The 15,058-nt window shown below is 38.6% G+C and overlaps 1 protein-coding gene across 3 annotated transcripts in view; it reads right to left on the bottom strand.

Annotated features, from left to right (window-relative positions):
* Nucleotides 1–15,058, bottom strand: part of DGKH (diacylglycerol kinase eta) — a 171,789-nt gene that overhangs the window by 23,628 nt on the left and 133,103 nt on the right. For all 3 annotated transcript variants that reach the window (XM_076363380.1, XM_076363390.1, XM_076363399.1), the window contains 9 exons: nt 13,265–13,399; nt 11,339–11,456; nt 10,293–10,403; nt 10,020–10,116; nt 7,540–7,647; nt 4,287–4,400; nt 3,863–3,997; nt 2,663–2,829; nt 986–1,091 (listed from right to left, as the gene is read on the bottom strand). In XM_076363380.1, coding sequence (XP_076219495.1) covers nt 986–1,091; nt 2,663–2,829; nt 3,863–3,997; nt 4,287–4,400; nt 7,540–7,647; nt 10,020–10,116; nt 10,293–10,403; nt 11,339–11,456; nt 13,265–13,399 — 1,091 coding nt within the window. The remainder of the gene's footprint in view (nt 1–985; nt 1,092–2,662; nt 2,830–3,862; nt 3,998–4,286; nt 4,401–7,539; nt 7,648–10,019; nt 10,117–10,292; nt 10,404–11,338; nt 11,457–13,264; nt 13,400–15,058) is intronic.

The raw sequence follows: 15,058 nt of genomic DNA, 5'->3' as shown, positions 1-15,058 counted from the left end.
ATGTCTAAGAACGCATCCACAAGAATTGACCTGTACGTAGTAACAGCATTTGTTCAGCCTTTGTCATGCCTCCACTCTGTGTCTGGGAACATGCCTACACAGTTGTCTGCAAGCAGATGTGAGCTTACTTGGCCTATTGTTTTTGCTGTTTGCTGACACGAGTTTGATTTATTCATGCTCAGAGCTACATTAGTACACCGCCTCACTTGATTTAATAAGCACTGCTGCATCACTTCAGGATGAGCACCCCTGGCTGTGGACCTCCGTTGCAGATGAAGCGAATTCTTGGCTGCTTCCGAAAGGCAACAGACATACCCTTACCGTGCCCCTAATCCAAACTCCCTATCTCCCTTTTGACTGCTCACTCCCCCCTGCAACACCACCCAGAAGGTCTGCATTTTAAGTGTCGTTAATGTCCCTTTCTAATGTCCCATGTTCACAAAAGAGAGTAGCAGGTGGGGAGGACACTGATAAATGCAGAAACTGCATCTTCTGCCTTCTCAGATATCGTATTGATCTAACATCAGGAGGGGACTCTCCTCTTTAATACTCTTCTGTAAGAAGGCAGTTCTCCTAACTCCCATTCCTGGTATTATTAATAAATTTCAGAAACATTGAGCATGATCTCTACCGAATTCATCAGCTGTGGGGTATTTCCCTATGCACGTGAAGGGTTGAGACCCCCTGCTGCTATACAGAGCAGCACCTTCAGAACCTGAAGTAACTTTCCCTTTACTTTCACCTTAGAAAAAGTGGCAAGAAAGGGGAGAAGATACAGCATCCATTCATCTGTTAAGCAATTTCATTTAAATCTGAGCATGTGTATGTATATTTAGAAGTCTTGTTTATCAAAAACTTCAAGAATTATCATCCAACTTGTTTTAATATGGGGACAAGGAGTACAATACAGCTCCCATGTCAGAAGCTTAAGCATACAGATATTATAGCTTATTTACTTATACATAGATTTCTGTTCTTCCTTTACCTCAGGAAACCTTGGGTTGGCTTTATTTAATGCATGTGAACATGCATTAACGGCATGAGCAAGCTCCTGCTCCAAGAGGCCATGTATTTTTGCTGCTTCACAGATCCTACAAAAATATAAAGAGAGAGAAAAATATTTCTTACCTCCTTTAAAGACTAATTCTTCCGAGTACACAACATTATCAGATGACAAAATATATAAAGATATGTTTCACAAAACACTTTTAAAAAAATATAGTCCTTTATAACAGAAGTTGAAATACAAGTATCTCTTCAAGCAATACAGCGCCTCATATAAATCATATCCATAACACAGAAGATTTATTCTGCTATGAAATACCGAGACACATTTATTTGTCTTAGAACACAAATGGTATGCAAAAATTGTACCAAAAAATGTTGGGGCTATTAATTCAAATAAACTATAGAGGAAAACCCTAGCACATTAAGATAACTTACTTGAAGTTATCTTAAAAGCCATTACACCTATTTCACAAGGCATATCCTTCAGACGTGACATTAAAATTGACTGCAGTCATTTGAGATTATGGGAGGTCTAGCTGTAATTATAACCTCAGGACCATCTCTAGAACAGTAAAGTTTTTAAGCTGTCTTGGCTAAACTTCACTTTGGATAATTTATAACCTAAATTATTCTTCTATGTCTACTTAAGTCACAAGTACAGTATAAAAAGAATATGTCGTTCTTCAGTTCCTTTCTTATGTTATCAGTGCAACTCAACAGATACTCCAAGAATTGATTTTGATGCTTAAGATAATTTGTTATCATGATGAACTGAATAGCAGCTTTATAAAATGTTCTGATTTAAAAAAAATGCTTTTCTTAAAAAAATCTAGGCTTTTTTTTCTGTGAAAATTGAAGTGCCTTTTTTATTAAAGTACTTGCATCTCAGGAAGTAAGTACTTCTTGAAAATAAGCAAGGCTGTGGGATCAATTTTATACCATCAGCCCACTATCATCTCAACTCAAGTAAATTACTGAAGTGTCCAGGGGCACAGAGATGAGGATTTTGAGCATTAGGAATGAAATAGAAAGCTGCAATAACAATGAATGAGTGGGTGAATGCAAAAAGGTATGAAGATTTTATCCGGCAATTTGGGCTCCTTGAATGTTGCTGTGTTAACTGTTTACTTGTACAATATTTTAAGAAAACTTTCCATTCTATTGAAAAGTGCTCATCTTTTTGAAATTGTGAGTAACAAGGCTTTAAAGAGAAATAAGGTCAGGAGAAGTTAAGGTCAGGTGGATACATCCGCACTGCTGACTTCTAAAGTTGACTTCTAAGGGTTTTTTTTCAATAAAAATATATTTGCTCTTGCATAAAATGAGAATTTTTAATCAAAAGCCTCTCTGCAAAGAAGCTTTCCAATTTTCCATTTCCACTGCTCCTTCAGAAAGTCAGTTTTCACAAGAAAAAAAATACATAAACACACAAAAATAAAATTACAGAAATACATAAGAAAAGCATAAATAAACAAGTTGAGCCTTAAAAATAAAGTAAAAAAAAACCAAAAAACAAAAAAACTGATAGAGTGGCAACTAAACATTAATCAAAAAACAGGGAAAATATACACTTCTAAGTCTATGTATGCATTTGCATGAATAATTCAGTCTCGGTGTCTAGGTTGCCAATCCAAACTTATTAATTTTACTGTACCTGGTAATAAGTTCTTCTGCAGCTTGTGAGCACAGCTGGATCTGTGCGACTTCTTCTTCTGTAGCCAACTCAACAGCCTGCTGAGGGTACAAGGGAGATCGAATGACAGGCTTACAGGAATCATACTTCTGTTTGTCTTCCCAAGACTTCAGGGTGTTTTCAAAGGCCTAATCAAAATGAATTATACATTCAGTTCACAGCATTTGGAGTATTCTTATTTATTTTAAAATTTAATTTTATATAAATTTTAATTTCTATAATATTTTCATTAAAATTAATTTAACAAATTAATTTAATTTTAATTTTATATAAATAATACAAGCTCTATAAATAATGACATTAAATTTAACTTTTTTAAAACATAGTGTAGAGAATAAGTCACTTCTGAAAGCTTGCTTTCTCTTTCTCCCTCCTTTATCCTCAATAAGCATCTTTCAAACTAAGAACACAAAGACAGTGATAATACAAGCATGGATAGTAAGATCCAAATCTGAAAGTAATATAAGATTCAAACCTAAAAAATGGTGGGAAAAAGTAACAAATTTACTAAAATGTAGTTCAAATGCCATTAACCGCACCCTAAATTCACCATCCAGTTAGTGGATGGAGAACTGAGGGGCAGATACGCCTTTCACACAGTAATCCTAGACAAGCGTGAACTCTCCAGTGGCTTTGTGACTAGGTTCTGCACGTGCCTCTTCTGTCTGAGACCGGGTGGTGGGGGAGAGGGAGGATTAGTAGAACAGAGAGAGACAGGAGAGAAATCTGCAGAAAGTTATTCTGAAAAATGGACTTCATAGAACTTTGGTATTTATGCAACTGTGCCAGAACCTCCAGTATGTGATTGTGTATTATACACCTAGAGAAGAAGAAGAAGAAGAAGAAGGAGAAGACGATGGGGGGGAGAAAAGAAAGAAAGAAACAAATATATATAAAATTTTGATCATTCTTCTTCTTACTATATATTAATAAGAATACAGGAATAGCACTAGTAACACTGATAAAAGCTGACAAAGAGCTGTGTGACATACAAAAGAACAATTCTCTATCTATCTGGCTTATAGAAATTATGCAACTCTAAGTAATCATGTAAGTTATATAGATAGTTATAAAACATTTTTATAAGCACTGTTTTGTTCACGTTATAACTGAATCAAATTGTTACAGAAACAATGTTAGTAACAGTATTTCATAACATACTCTGTCTCGTGTTAACATCTGAGCTCTGTTTTTATGTATGATCTTAATCACTCCCGGGGGCTGGATCCATGCCTCTCCATCGACTTGCACTGGAACCCCTTCATCACCGAGTATGGTGATCTTTACTGACCGACACTGGAAAAGAACAAACACGTTATTTTACAGAGCAATAAATACTAATGAAACTGACGGGCCACCTGAAACATGTTGATTACTAGGAGCTGCGGCTTCCCTCCAGGTTTGTCTCAAGGATGAAGCACTTTTACACCTCATTTATCATTGAACACAATTTGTTACCCGTTAAAATTAAAACAATGTCAGCACTTTATTAATGTATAGGGTGGTGGTCATCAAGAGTACCGCTACTTGCCATCATCCCAAACTGCTGCCAACCATGTTGCATGCTTTCAAGTAAGAAACAAACCTGAGCTATCCTGTGGTGCTGCAGTTTGATGACTCTTGAAACTGCCATCTGCATGCTGCCAAATACCGCAACAACTTCTAAGATTTTATCATCAAATGATGGAGCCCCAAATATCTGAAAGGAAAAGAAAATATTCCATTTTTGATGGTAAATCTAGTGCTTAGATTGCATTTTTAATGAAACAGATTAATTTACAGATTTGTTTTCAACATTTAAATGCTCTAACTTATTTACTGTAGAATAACTACACTGTGTCTCAAAAGTCATAGGAGTGAGATACCGTAGACAGTAGGCAAATATTATTTTAAAACAGCAATGCTAGTAGCATTTCAAATATCTGAACAACAAGGCATATCCTTATATAGGAAGGATGGCAAGTTTCAGCGTGCCGACTAAGAAATGTTTTTCAAGGCAAGATGAAAGGCCAATTCAAATCTCTGCTTGGTTAATGTACTTAATATCTAAGAGGTTCTTGAAGTTAAGAGGAATAATGGTGGTTTTCTTCTCAGAAGTGCATATCTTTTTATATTCTGAATTCTCTGGAACCAACATCCGAGTCCGTGCTTGGCTTTGTTAAACAGAGCTTTCATACTGAAGAGGATCTTGCGTGCGCTGTATACAATTATCCGCTGTAAATATGAAAACCACTTCTGTATGGAACAAACGTCCTGATATCCAGCCAAGACACTGAATTTCCATAAGCTTACACAAAGCGCACGAAGTCTCGTGTGTGCCATTGCCACCTGGTGTCCTGCAGGGAGATTCAGCCATGCCACACAGCAAGTCTTAGGCTGGAGTTCAGCTGGGTCTGGCAGGAGATACCATACTAAGGTCACTTTGAAGCTTGACCATTTCATCCTGATATGCAATAGGGAGCAATGAGGGAGAAAAACCAGCAGGAGAAATCACTCCAGTAAGAGTTTAACGGGTAGAGAGATCACCTCTCTGAGTGGTACTCAGACTACCTCATTTGGCACCATGGGCAGAGTAAGCTGCATCAGAGGCACCTGAGAGAGGATTTCCTGGAGGTGAAGAATAAGAGGGTGCAGATCCAGGACCGCGTAATCCAGATAGTGTCTGCAGCAATGGCTCAGGGAGGGAGAGAATGGGGAACAGGGTGAGGGACTTTGGTCCCCGCTGCCCACCAAGCCAGTAGGAGCCTTCACCCCAGTGCAGTGAGCGGTGGCTTTGGCCAGGAGGCTGAGGAGGGCTTCTCAGGGAAAGGGCTGCACAGCACAGTTGCCACAGTTTAGTGCCACATCCAGGTGGCACTTCCCTTCAGAGCATCGCAGCATTGCACAGATATGTCTTGAGCAGATGAGTGTCAAAGAACAAAAGTGCAATTTTACTGGGTCTAGACTGTTTTGAAGCAAAAGGTTTCTCCATTTTTCCAATTTCCATGGAAATTTTTCCATTTTTCACATGGGGATGTGAACGTCTTGAAAAGAGCAAAGACAGTGATTTTGTTATTCCAAGGTAAAAAGTATGGAGAGTCTGTGATCCAGCTTTAACAAGTATAACTGACATCTACAGGGCCAGTTCTGCATGGGTTAAGAAAAAGTAGTTGTAAAATTTCATTTATTTTGTGCTTCGATTTTAGCAAAAGGATAGGCAAACCACAACCCAGTCTGCTGTGTCTCTCCGCCAGTAAAACATGTCTGTACTGAAAACCAACCATACTTTTTTTTTTTAATAAAGGCAAACAAATCTCTACGGACCAACGTTCAAGAAACAATTCCCTCCTTCCCTGTTGCAGGTCACGTTTCCAGCCTGTCTTCTGGACACCAAAAAAGCATGCCTAAACAAGCCCCGCTCAAGTCAGTAGGCGTGCAGCTGCCCTGCTTGGCTCACTGATAATGTTTCAGGAATATTTGCAGCTGTCAAGGGAACACCTTTTTTGTGTCCAGGTAAGCAGAACCAGCAGCACTTCAGACCACCACCACCACCTCTGATGATCAGTCACTCAAGACTGCACTAAAGCAGTGAATTACGCTCCTAACTGTCCACAACAAACATGTCACTTTGCTGGCCCATCTGATCACCAGAAGACTAAGAATATCAGTAAAACCGCTCTGAGACACACACACACACATTTGCTGTATACTGGTATGACAGCTAGGACAGATCTTCTCTCCCAGTGAGGTAGTCCAGGGAGAAAAATAAACTCCTGAACAGGAGCTGAGCAGACACTAGAGATGCTTTCAAGTGATGAATATGAACATGGAGTATATAAAAACTTTAGATATCCATAGCCAAATATAAACAGAACTGCCATCCTCTGACATATACCAAAAATAAGAACAGGACATTGAAACATGTTTAAATATTTTTTGTGACTTTTATATATGTGTGTGTGTGTGTATGTATATAAGCAAAGGATAATAACTCACAAGAAACCAAAAGCATTTTGGAAAAAAAGGTCCTGGATTGTCTACATTAAAATCACAAGCTAATTTGCAACTACAGTTTTAGGTGATTCAGACCTCACACACACTAAATCAGGACATGCAGAATTAGCATAATCTGCTAGTAATTACAATTGTTGCACTGTGCGTGAAGTGGATGGCAGCAGTAAGACTGCTCCAAGTTGTAGGACATTTAAGTATCTGAGTAGTGTAATGTTTCTTAGGAGATGTGAGGAAGAAGAGAAAAAAGATATCTTAAAATATTTTAGAAGCTCATTGAAAATAATATTTAAAAAACAGATTACTACCCCCACTATATTATCAGTCACTAAATGCATCAGTCCTCGTTTTCTGAATCACCATCCCTTAGTCCAAAGCTGTTTGAAGAACAGGTGGAAAATTCAGGTATAAACTGTTGAGTGATTATCCTTGTCCACCTTGTTTATTGTTAGAATATAGCAAACAGAGGAATCTATGCTTTGAGAAACCTTATTTACAGGAGTTTGTAAAACAATATAGAGAGAAACTATTTGTGTCTCTGCTTATAAAATTAGTTTCTAAAAATACTGTCTCATAGAGCCATTGTTTAAAAAAATAATTAAGTCTTATTATGAACATTTTGCTGGAATGGACACGACAGAAGGCAATAGACAGTGAAAAATCACGGGATATATTTTCAATTAAAAAATCAAATACAAGACAACACAGTTTAAACTCAAACAGCCTCCCTGAATAAGAGTTGCTATCCAAACCATACTCTACTACTATTAAAATTAAATGAGAAGAGCAGCTCATGGTATTTATTGCTGGTTTTGCCCAGGAGGTTACTTCTCTTTAATGTTACTCACATCATCTTCTTTGGTTCCACCCCAAAAATTAGTCCCACCAGCATAGCTGGGAATGTTTAGCACAGCTATGCCCTGCAGACTTGGAAGGGGGATGTACTGTCCGTCACACTGTAATGGATAAAAGCTCATTCAGTATATAAATAATGTGATAAAAGTAATCAGCCATTTTTAATACATGATGATTCAACAGAGCTGGCAGAGGAGGATGGAGTCATTAATAAGTTGACACAAGCCTATTCTATCCATGCTGTGAAGCAGCTCTAATAGAAACATCTTCTTCCCAATCTTACCACCAATTTTTGCGGAGCTGAAAAAATACTAGTATCTACGGCAGAGGTGTTCCATGATTTTTCAAAGACACATTTTCACGATTTCACATTAATTAAGTCTATTAAGCAGGGGAAAAAAAAAAAATAAAAAAAATCCCAGAATATTTCTGGCATAGCCACAAACATGAAGTTAAACGTAAGTGTTGTTAGCACTTGTATACTTGCCTTCCTGTAAAAATAACTCACTCTCCTCCTAAAAGTGCAAAGGCAAATCTAGGAATGACCCCACACTTGTTACCCTGGCCATGGCTAGGTGTTGTTGATTTTGCAGGTAAGAGATCGCTCCTGTGACTGACCATTTATTCCCTCTTTCTTACGTCTTTATCTTCCGAAACCCATAAGCAACTCCAAGTCCTACTCAACACGATCATGGGATGACGTAGGTCAATCTCACCTTACTTATGGCCAAGAGTAAATTTACAGACTTCAGTGAAATCACCCTTGACTTACAGCAGTACAACTGTCTGCAGAGGTGAGCCCAATGATCTCAAACCATTCAACTGGGAGTCAAAAGTGCGGTCCTGCAGCAGTGCCACAAGCGTGGATTTCAAGCAAGTTGATCATAAATGCTGGATTCAGGTGTCACTTTGGGGATCATGAATTTGCAGGTAAAGCTGCCTTTAAAGAAGACTGCTAGATTACTGCAAGTTACCAGTCCCACAGAAGGATTTTAAATTTATACAAATGAAATAGAAATCCTCAGGAAGTAAGGACAAAATCTGTAGCAATTTTATCAGGAGGAGAGAGAGATGCAAAATTATTTCCAGAATGTGCTTAGTGCTCTCTTTTTATGATTTAATCTCAGCGACAAGACAGAATTTAACATTTTAATCAAAATGTGACAGTATCCAAAATATGCTGTGATATTAATAGATGCTGCACATCCATTTGTATTATAGTAGAGGTCTGCCTCCAGTTCCTGAAATTGATATTTTTAATTTTCCAATGCCGTGCGCCTCATCACATGTTTTAACATGAGGCTAATATTATGCAAAGCAATACTAAATATGAAATTTCTACTTGCTGGTTTACTTCCAGAAATATTCAAAAATAATTATGGAAAGGTCAGGTTTGAATGCCTTATTGAATCTTATTTGAATCTTACTCAAAAGATCCTTAAATTAGAATTCTATCTGCAGCATACATAATGTTCTTTCCTGTCATTATATTCACTAACTACTGCATAATTCCTTGATAATTACTCGATCTTTAGATAACAGCAATCTGCTGCTACCAGACAAAATCTTCCTTTATCTCAGAGGAGTGATAAAGAGTTCCAGTAACTTAAAATTATTCTTTCAACTTAACAAGTTATCTTCATATAAATATGAATGAATACACTTCCATATGAAATGGTTAGCATGAAGTAAAAAGAGAAATTATGTATGTTCTTGGTCAAAATCCAGCCTAGATATTCTCTGGATGAAAACAACTGTAGCCATCCCACAGTCCTTTTTTGCATTTGGTAATCATTTATATCTCCTTTAAGCTCCCAGTATCATGAAGAAGACTTAGATTTTATGTTGGAACTTAAAAGACAAAAAATAACTATGTTTCGATAATATACACTTAATTTCTTGTTGCTGTGGTAATACCTTGCTTCTTTTGTGTGACTGTCTCAAACACCTATTAGAGAATGTCTCTATAGATGTAGCTGGGCTTGTTGTGATGCACATTCAGAATCTCTCCTCTTATGTCAGGAATTTTTGACTAAGATCATCTGTGTGCTCTTCCTATACGTGTAATCAAGCTTTCAGATAGTTTAAAATGAACCCGAAGGATTAAGACTCCTTATCTCTTTCCTTCTGTTTAGTGTATGATCATTTCTGTTATTCTCCTTAAAACCTGGTCTCCCCCTTTAATGCAGTAAACATTAAGAAACATATCCTATCTATACAAGAAGATTTCTGAAAAAACCCACAGTAATTACAAGAAACATTATACTGGGTATGTTGGGATATTTAACTACTGACATTTTACTCCAAAAAAACACCTGGGGAACCACCTCTTACATAGCACATTTTTACACAGTGCCTTTGAGGTCAGCTTGGGTTGACGTAAGAACTCTAAAAGGTTTCAAGAGGAAGCCCAAATTCTTCACTACACATTGCGGAAGCAAAAATACTCATTCTGCCCATAAATAAAATTTACCTCAAGTTGAACTTTTTGTTCTAAGTTCTTGTAAGTTCTCTGCAGTAGCTCTTTTGTGCCAAGAACTCCATACCACATCATGTTTTTCGTCCGACTTCTGAAAACGGGTAAAACAAGATTCTGTGATTCTACGATTAAGATTCACATATTGATATACACACACTATTATGTCTTGTATTTGTAGGATGAGAAAAAGTTAAGAAATTCAAATAAAGAGATAAGGAAAAGAAAATAATGGAAACGTCTTGGCTCTGTTACTGACAATTATATTACCTGCACTTTTCAGGGTGCTCTTCTCGCTTGTTATTAAATTCTAGTGAAATTTTTGCATCTAACCCAATTCCAAAGTAGTTGTTCATGACACATTTTTCTGAATATCCCTCCCTGTTAGAAGAAAAGAGATAATTAGGTGTACATTTGTATAGTACCTGGACACACAGAGCTTTGACCAAGATTGTGGTTGGTCTCAGAACAGATACATCAATCAAAAGACATCAAGAGATGTTTCCTCCGAATCTCCCTGAGGAAACCCAACTGCAGTCGAAGAGACAGATTGGCTGCTAGCTCCTTTGCAAGTGCACGTTACTCCCCGTAGGACAAAGAAGAAACTGTAACACCTCCCCATCTTAGCACTAGCTCCACCATACCCAAAATTAACAGTGGAATATGAGGAAAGAGCTGCCCCAGGCACGGCTCTGAGACAGCAGCACCACAGCGGGCCGAGCACCCAGGCTGTGTTTAGGCATGCTGGTGCTAGATGTTTGACTGATGCTGCTGGCACAGCAGTGCTTTGTTTCAGGGGAGCCGCGGCCCACAACCCAGACACTATCCATAAGTCTCTGCCAGTGCTACACCCAGTTCTGGGAAGCCGAGACAGCTTAGGACGCAAAATTTCCACCTCACTGCTGCAGTCCTTAGGGGAACACTCTTCTTCTTCCTCCACTACGATGTGCCCAGACCTGCTTCAACATCTTGCTGGTGGCTGAGCTTGTGTTCAGACCAGCAGTTTGGGCAGGAAAACCCAGCTCTGAAGGACTGCTGGCCTCCTCCTCTCCGAGCCAGTGGGCAAGGGGTAAGTGAGCAAACGTCTCATTATTTCTGCTGCTGCAAGACAATTCTGCACTACTCATATCTAAAATGGCACAATCCAACCTGTTTTCAGACCTTGAAATGGTCTGAATTCCATTTCAGACCTACTGCCAAATGACAGCAATACAGAATTTCATGATGAAAAAAAAGATTACAAAAAAGTAAAAAAAAAGCTTAAGAAAAGCAAACTAAAGCAAAACAGTAAATTTGGAAAAAAAAAAAATTCTTACAGTGAATCTGGATCTGGGTCAATAAACGGCGTAGCACCAAACGGATCGATGTTTGCTAGCAACATTTTGCTAATAATTGAACTTCCTGCAATAGAAGCAGCTAGACCAGCCCTCAAACCTGATTAAAAAAACCAGAAAAAAATAACAAAAAAACAATTTGTATTGGATAAACAGAGAAACATGTATTGTCATAATATAAGCCACATATTGCGAGACATTTTATTAAATCCATATAGGGAATGATTGTGTTTCTATCTCAGTTTTTACCTATATTGGTTATCTTTTCAGGTCTCTGGCTCTCTTGAGCAGAAAGGCAGCTATGCTGCGGTGCGGTGGCTGACTCTTCAGGTACCACCATTGAGAAAGAAAAAAACAAAGAAAATTCAGGATTTCAGGCCAACACTCACTGGCTGGCATAGTAACCAAATGGGTGACCTAATGTCCAAAAAGACTAGTAGAGCTTTTTATTTAGTTTAATCTTCACCTCCAAACTGACCATGATTTTCCTTTGGTCCTTTCCTTTGGAAATATTCCTAAGAAATACCCTCACCTTTTTTACAACTGCAAGACTCATAGTTTAACTTAATTTGTGGAAAGGTCACAGCCTTGCCATGCCTACCTTGACTAATATCAAAGTCACTCTGCAAAACACTGTGTAATGCATGTAAACAAAGAAAAGTTCTTTTGAAAAGCATTCACTTAAATTGACCTAAAGAGAAATGTAAGCTCAGTTCCATTATGTTTTAACTATACTAATGAAGTTAATTAAAATAGTGTTTTACTGATGCCCCCTAGAATTAATTGCATTTGCATAAGAACAGATTTTTTTCAACTGTTTTTACTGCACAGAAGCTTTGTGTAGTTTCAGTTACCCATTTCCTGAGAGGTATCTACAGATACCTCTTATTCAGAGGGTTGAACTTTAAATGGCTCTGTCCCTCGGCCCCTTCATAGCCTCCACTGATTAGGATGAACGATAGAAGGACTTGGGGGTACTGGTGGATGACAAATTGGACATGAGCCAGCAATGTGCGCTCGCAGCCCAGAAGGCCAATCGTATCCTGGGCTGCATCAAAAGAAGTGTGGCCAGCAGGTCAAGGGAGGTGATTCTGCCTCTCTCCTCTGCTCTGGTGAGACCCCACCTGGAGTCCTGCGTCCAGCTCTGGGGTCCCCAGCACAAGAAAGACATGGACCTGCTGGAGCAGGTCCAGAGGAGGGCCACGAAAATGGTCAGAGGGCTGGAACACCTCTCCTATGAAGAAAGGCTGAGAGAGTTGGGGTTGTTCAGCCTGGAGAAGAGAAGGCTTCGGGGAGACCATATTGTGGCCTTTCAAAATATAGAGGGGGGCTTATGAGAAAGTTTGAGAGACTTTTCACCAGGGCCTGTAGTGACAGGACAAAGGGCAATGGTTTTAAACTAAAAGAGAGTAGGTTTAGATTGGACATAAGGAAGAAAAATGTTTTACGATGAGGGTGGTGAGACATTGGCACAGGTTGCCCAGAGAAGTTGTGAATGCCCCATCATTGGAAGTGTTCAAGGTCAGGTTGGACGGGTCTTTGAGCAACCTGATCTAGTGACAGATGTCCATGCACATGGCAGACGGTTGGACTAGATGACCTTTAGAGGTCCCTTCCAACCCAAACCACTCTGTGATTCTATGATTCTAAAATCCTGAATTTAATTTTTCATCCTCCAGAATCAAACGCAACACTTCTGCTACATCTGGTGGTGTGCCAAAAGATCAGGAATCTTCTACATTATTTTGCATTTCCTACTATGTGATACAACACAAAGATGTGTATGTTGGTTCAAACAAATTCAGGGCTCCTGGCATGAAGTAAAAATTATTATTTGACAGCAAGCAGGGGAACAGAAGGCAATATTAAAGTAGTGTAAGGAACAGCAGATTTCAAAATCATAATTACCTGGACAGATAATTCTAGTGTTAAGCACTGGGAGGTTTTCCTTGCTTGCAGCCAAAGCTGGAGCAGAAAAAGAGCCCGTCTGAGAATGGATACCTCGGCTTGTACGTCGATCAGGAGATCTTGGTGCAGTTTTAACTGTGCAGAAGAAGTAAAAGTAAGAGCACTAATTAGACCTATTATGACATTACCAAATACAGTTTTTACATCCGTGAAAATACTTCAAAAGCATTAATTTGATCTGTTACCATTCCGTGACAAATGTCCTTACCCCTCACACCACAGTTTTTCTTCTAAATACAGGGAAGAAAACTCAGAAACAGATCAAGTGACAAGCACAAATTAAAATGAATAAGTGTACATGGCATTCAATGTGATGAGTTCCCAATTTTGCTTCAAGCTACTAGCAAAAATTGAATTATATCCACCTTAAAATGCAACAGTATTTAATGCTCTAGTAAGCTTCTGATAAACATGTTAATGAATTAATACAAATTTAAAGTTAAATTCAATGTGTATTTACTTATACCTATATTATATAGTGCATTATTATTTATAACAATTTTAATACAGATAGCTATTCTAACCCATAGGCCTGATCAATAATACCTGATCAAGAGCCATGCTATTTGCTTCAAGCAGCTAAAATGGACCCCCTGCCTGCTTCACGTTTCTGAAAACCTCAGACAAAACTCTGACATCTTTATCTACAGCCAACCTGAAAACTGCAAGGGAAGGGAAAGCCATGTTCAGACGTTCTTGTCTTCTGCAGTTAGAGAGATCATTGGGGGAGATCGATTTACCATCATCTTTTCTTTTTCACAAGAAAACCCAGCAATTCCCAAAATAATTGAAAAAACTTATTTGTTAAAATTGTCCGGAAGATGGATCAATAAAACCTTGTGACAGATAGCAAAGTTTGGTAGCTGATCAAATTGTTGGTAGCAAAGGCAGGTAATGGCTCAGGAAAAAGAAGGAGAAGAAAATCAAAGGGAAAGAGAAGATGTTCACAAAGAGGAACTGGTAGCTCAGTGAGGCCAGTTATCCCCGGGGCTGCCTCTGGAGGTGATGAAGAAGGTAGGCTTTTCAGAGGGCAGACCTCAGGTGCTTCAATTTACTTTCCTGGCAGAACTTGTTTCATGCAGACTGAGAGAATATGCCAGTGCCTGCTTTAGCCTGGGGAAGTTAATCTTTGTGAAATTCAGCCCCGTCAGACGTAGCCAGAAATTGGTGCCCCAGGGAAGAAAGTTTGGGTATTACCGAATGCTTTGCTATAGCATTTCCATGCGCATATAGAAAGCTTTTACACACCAGATGATCATAGACATTTCTTGGCTACCTCCGCTCCAAATTATCTCACATGTTAAAACTACTTCAGCTTAGGAAGTCAACCTTGACCATCTGAAGAAGCTCAGAACAAAAAATGAAATTATTTCAAAGTGATCTGATATACTCCTCTCAAAACCTGAAAACTAATTCAGTAAAAATAGAATGATTAGGAGTAGCACCAAGAAAGCAAAAGAAAAACACCACCAGGAATGTGGTGGGAAGGATAAAATACACCCTTTTATGTGGCAGGAGGGGCACAGATCAGTTCACGTCAATCATGATAACTCAGCCTGAGAGTAACGTGGGTGTACTGTATGAAGACATTAATGGAAAGAAAATGCAGAGTGGGAAAATCTAGAGACAAAGGTAATAACAATAACCAAGGTTTAGAAATTGTGTTCAAATCAATTCAGGCCAGGATTTGGGCACCCACTTGTTTTTTTAAGTGATGATAATCTAGTATGGAAC

This window comes from Aptenodytes patagonicus, chromosome 1, assembly GCF_965638725.1.
Source record: "Aptenodytes patagonicus chromosome 1, bAptPat1.pri.cur, whole genome shotgun sequence".
Classification (NCBI taxonomy): Eukaryota; Metazoa; Chordata; class Aves; order Sphenisciformes; family Spheniscidae; genus Aptenodytes; species Aptenodytes patagonicus.
The sequence above is the reverse complement of the archived record's forward strand: the minus strand, read 5'-3'. Positions and strand labels throughout refer to the sequence as shown.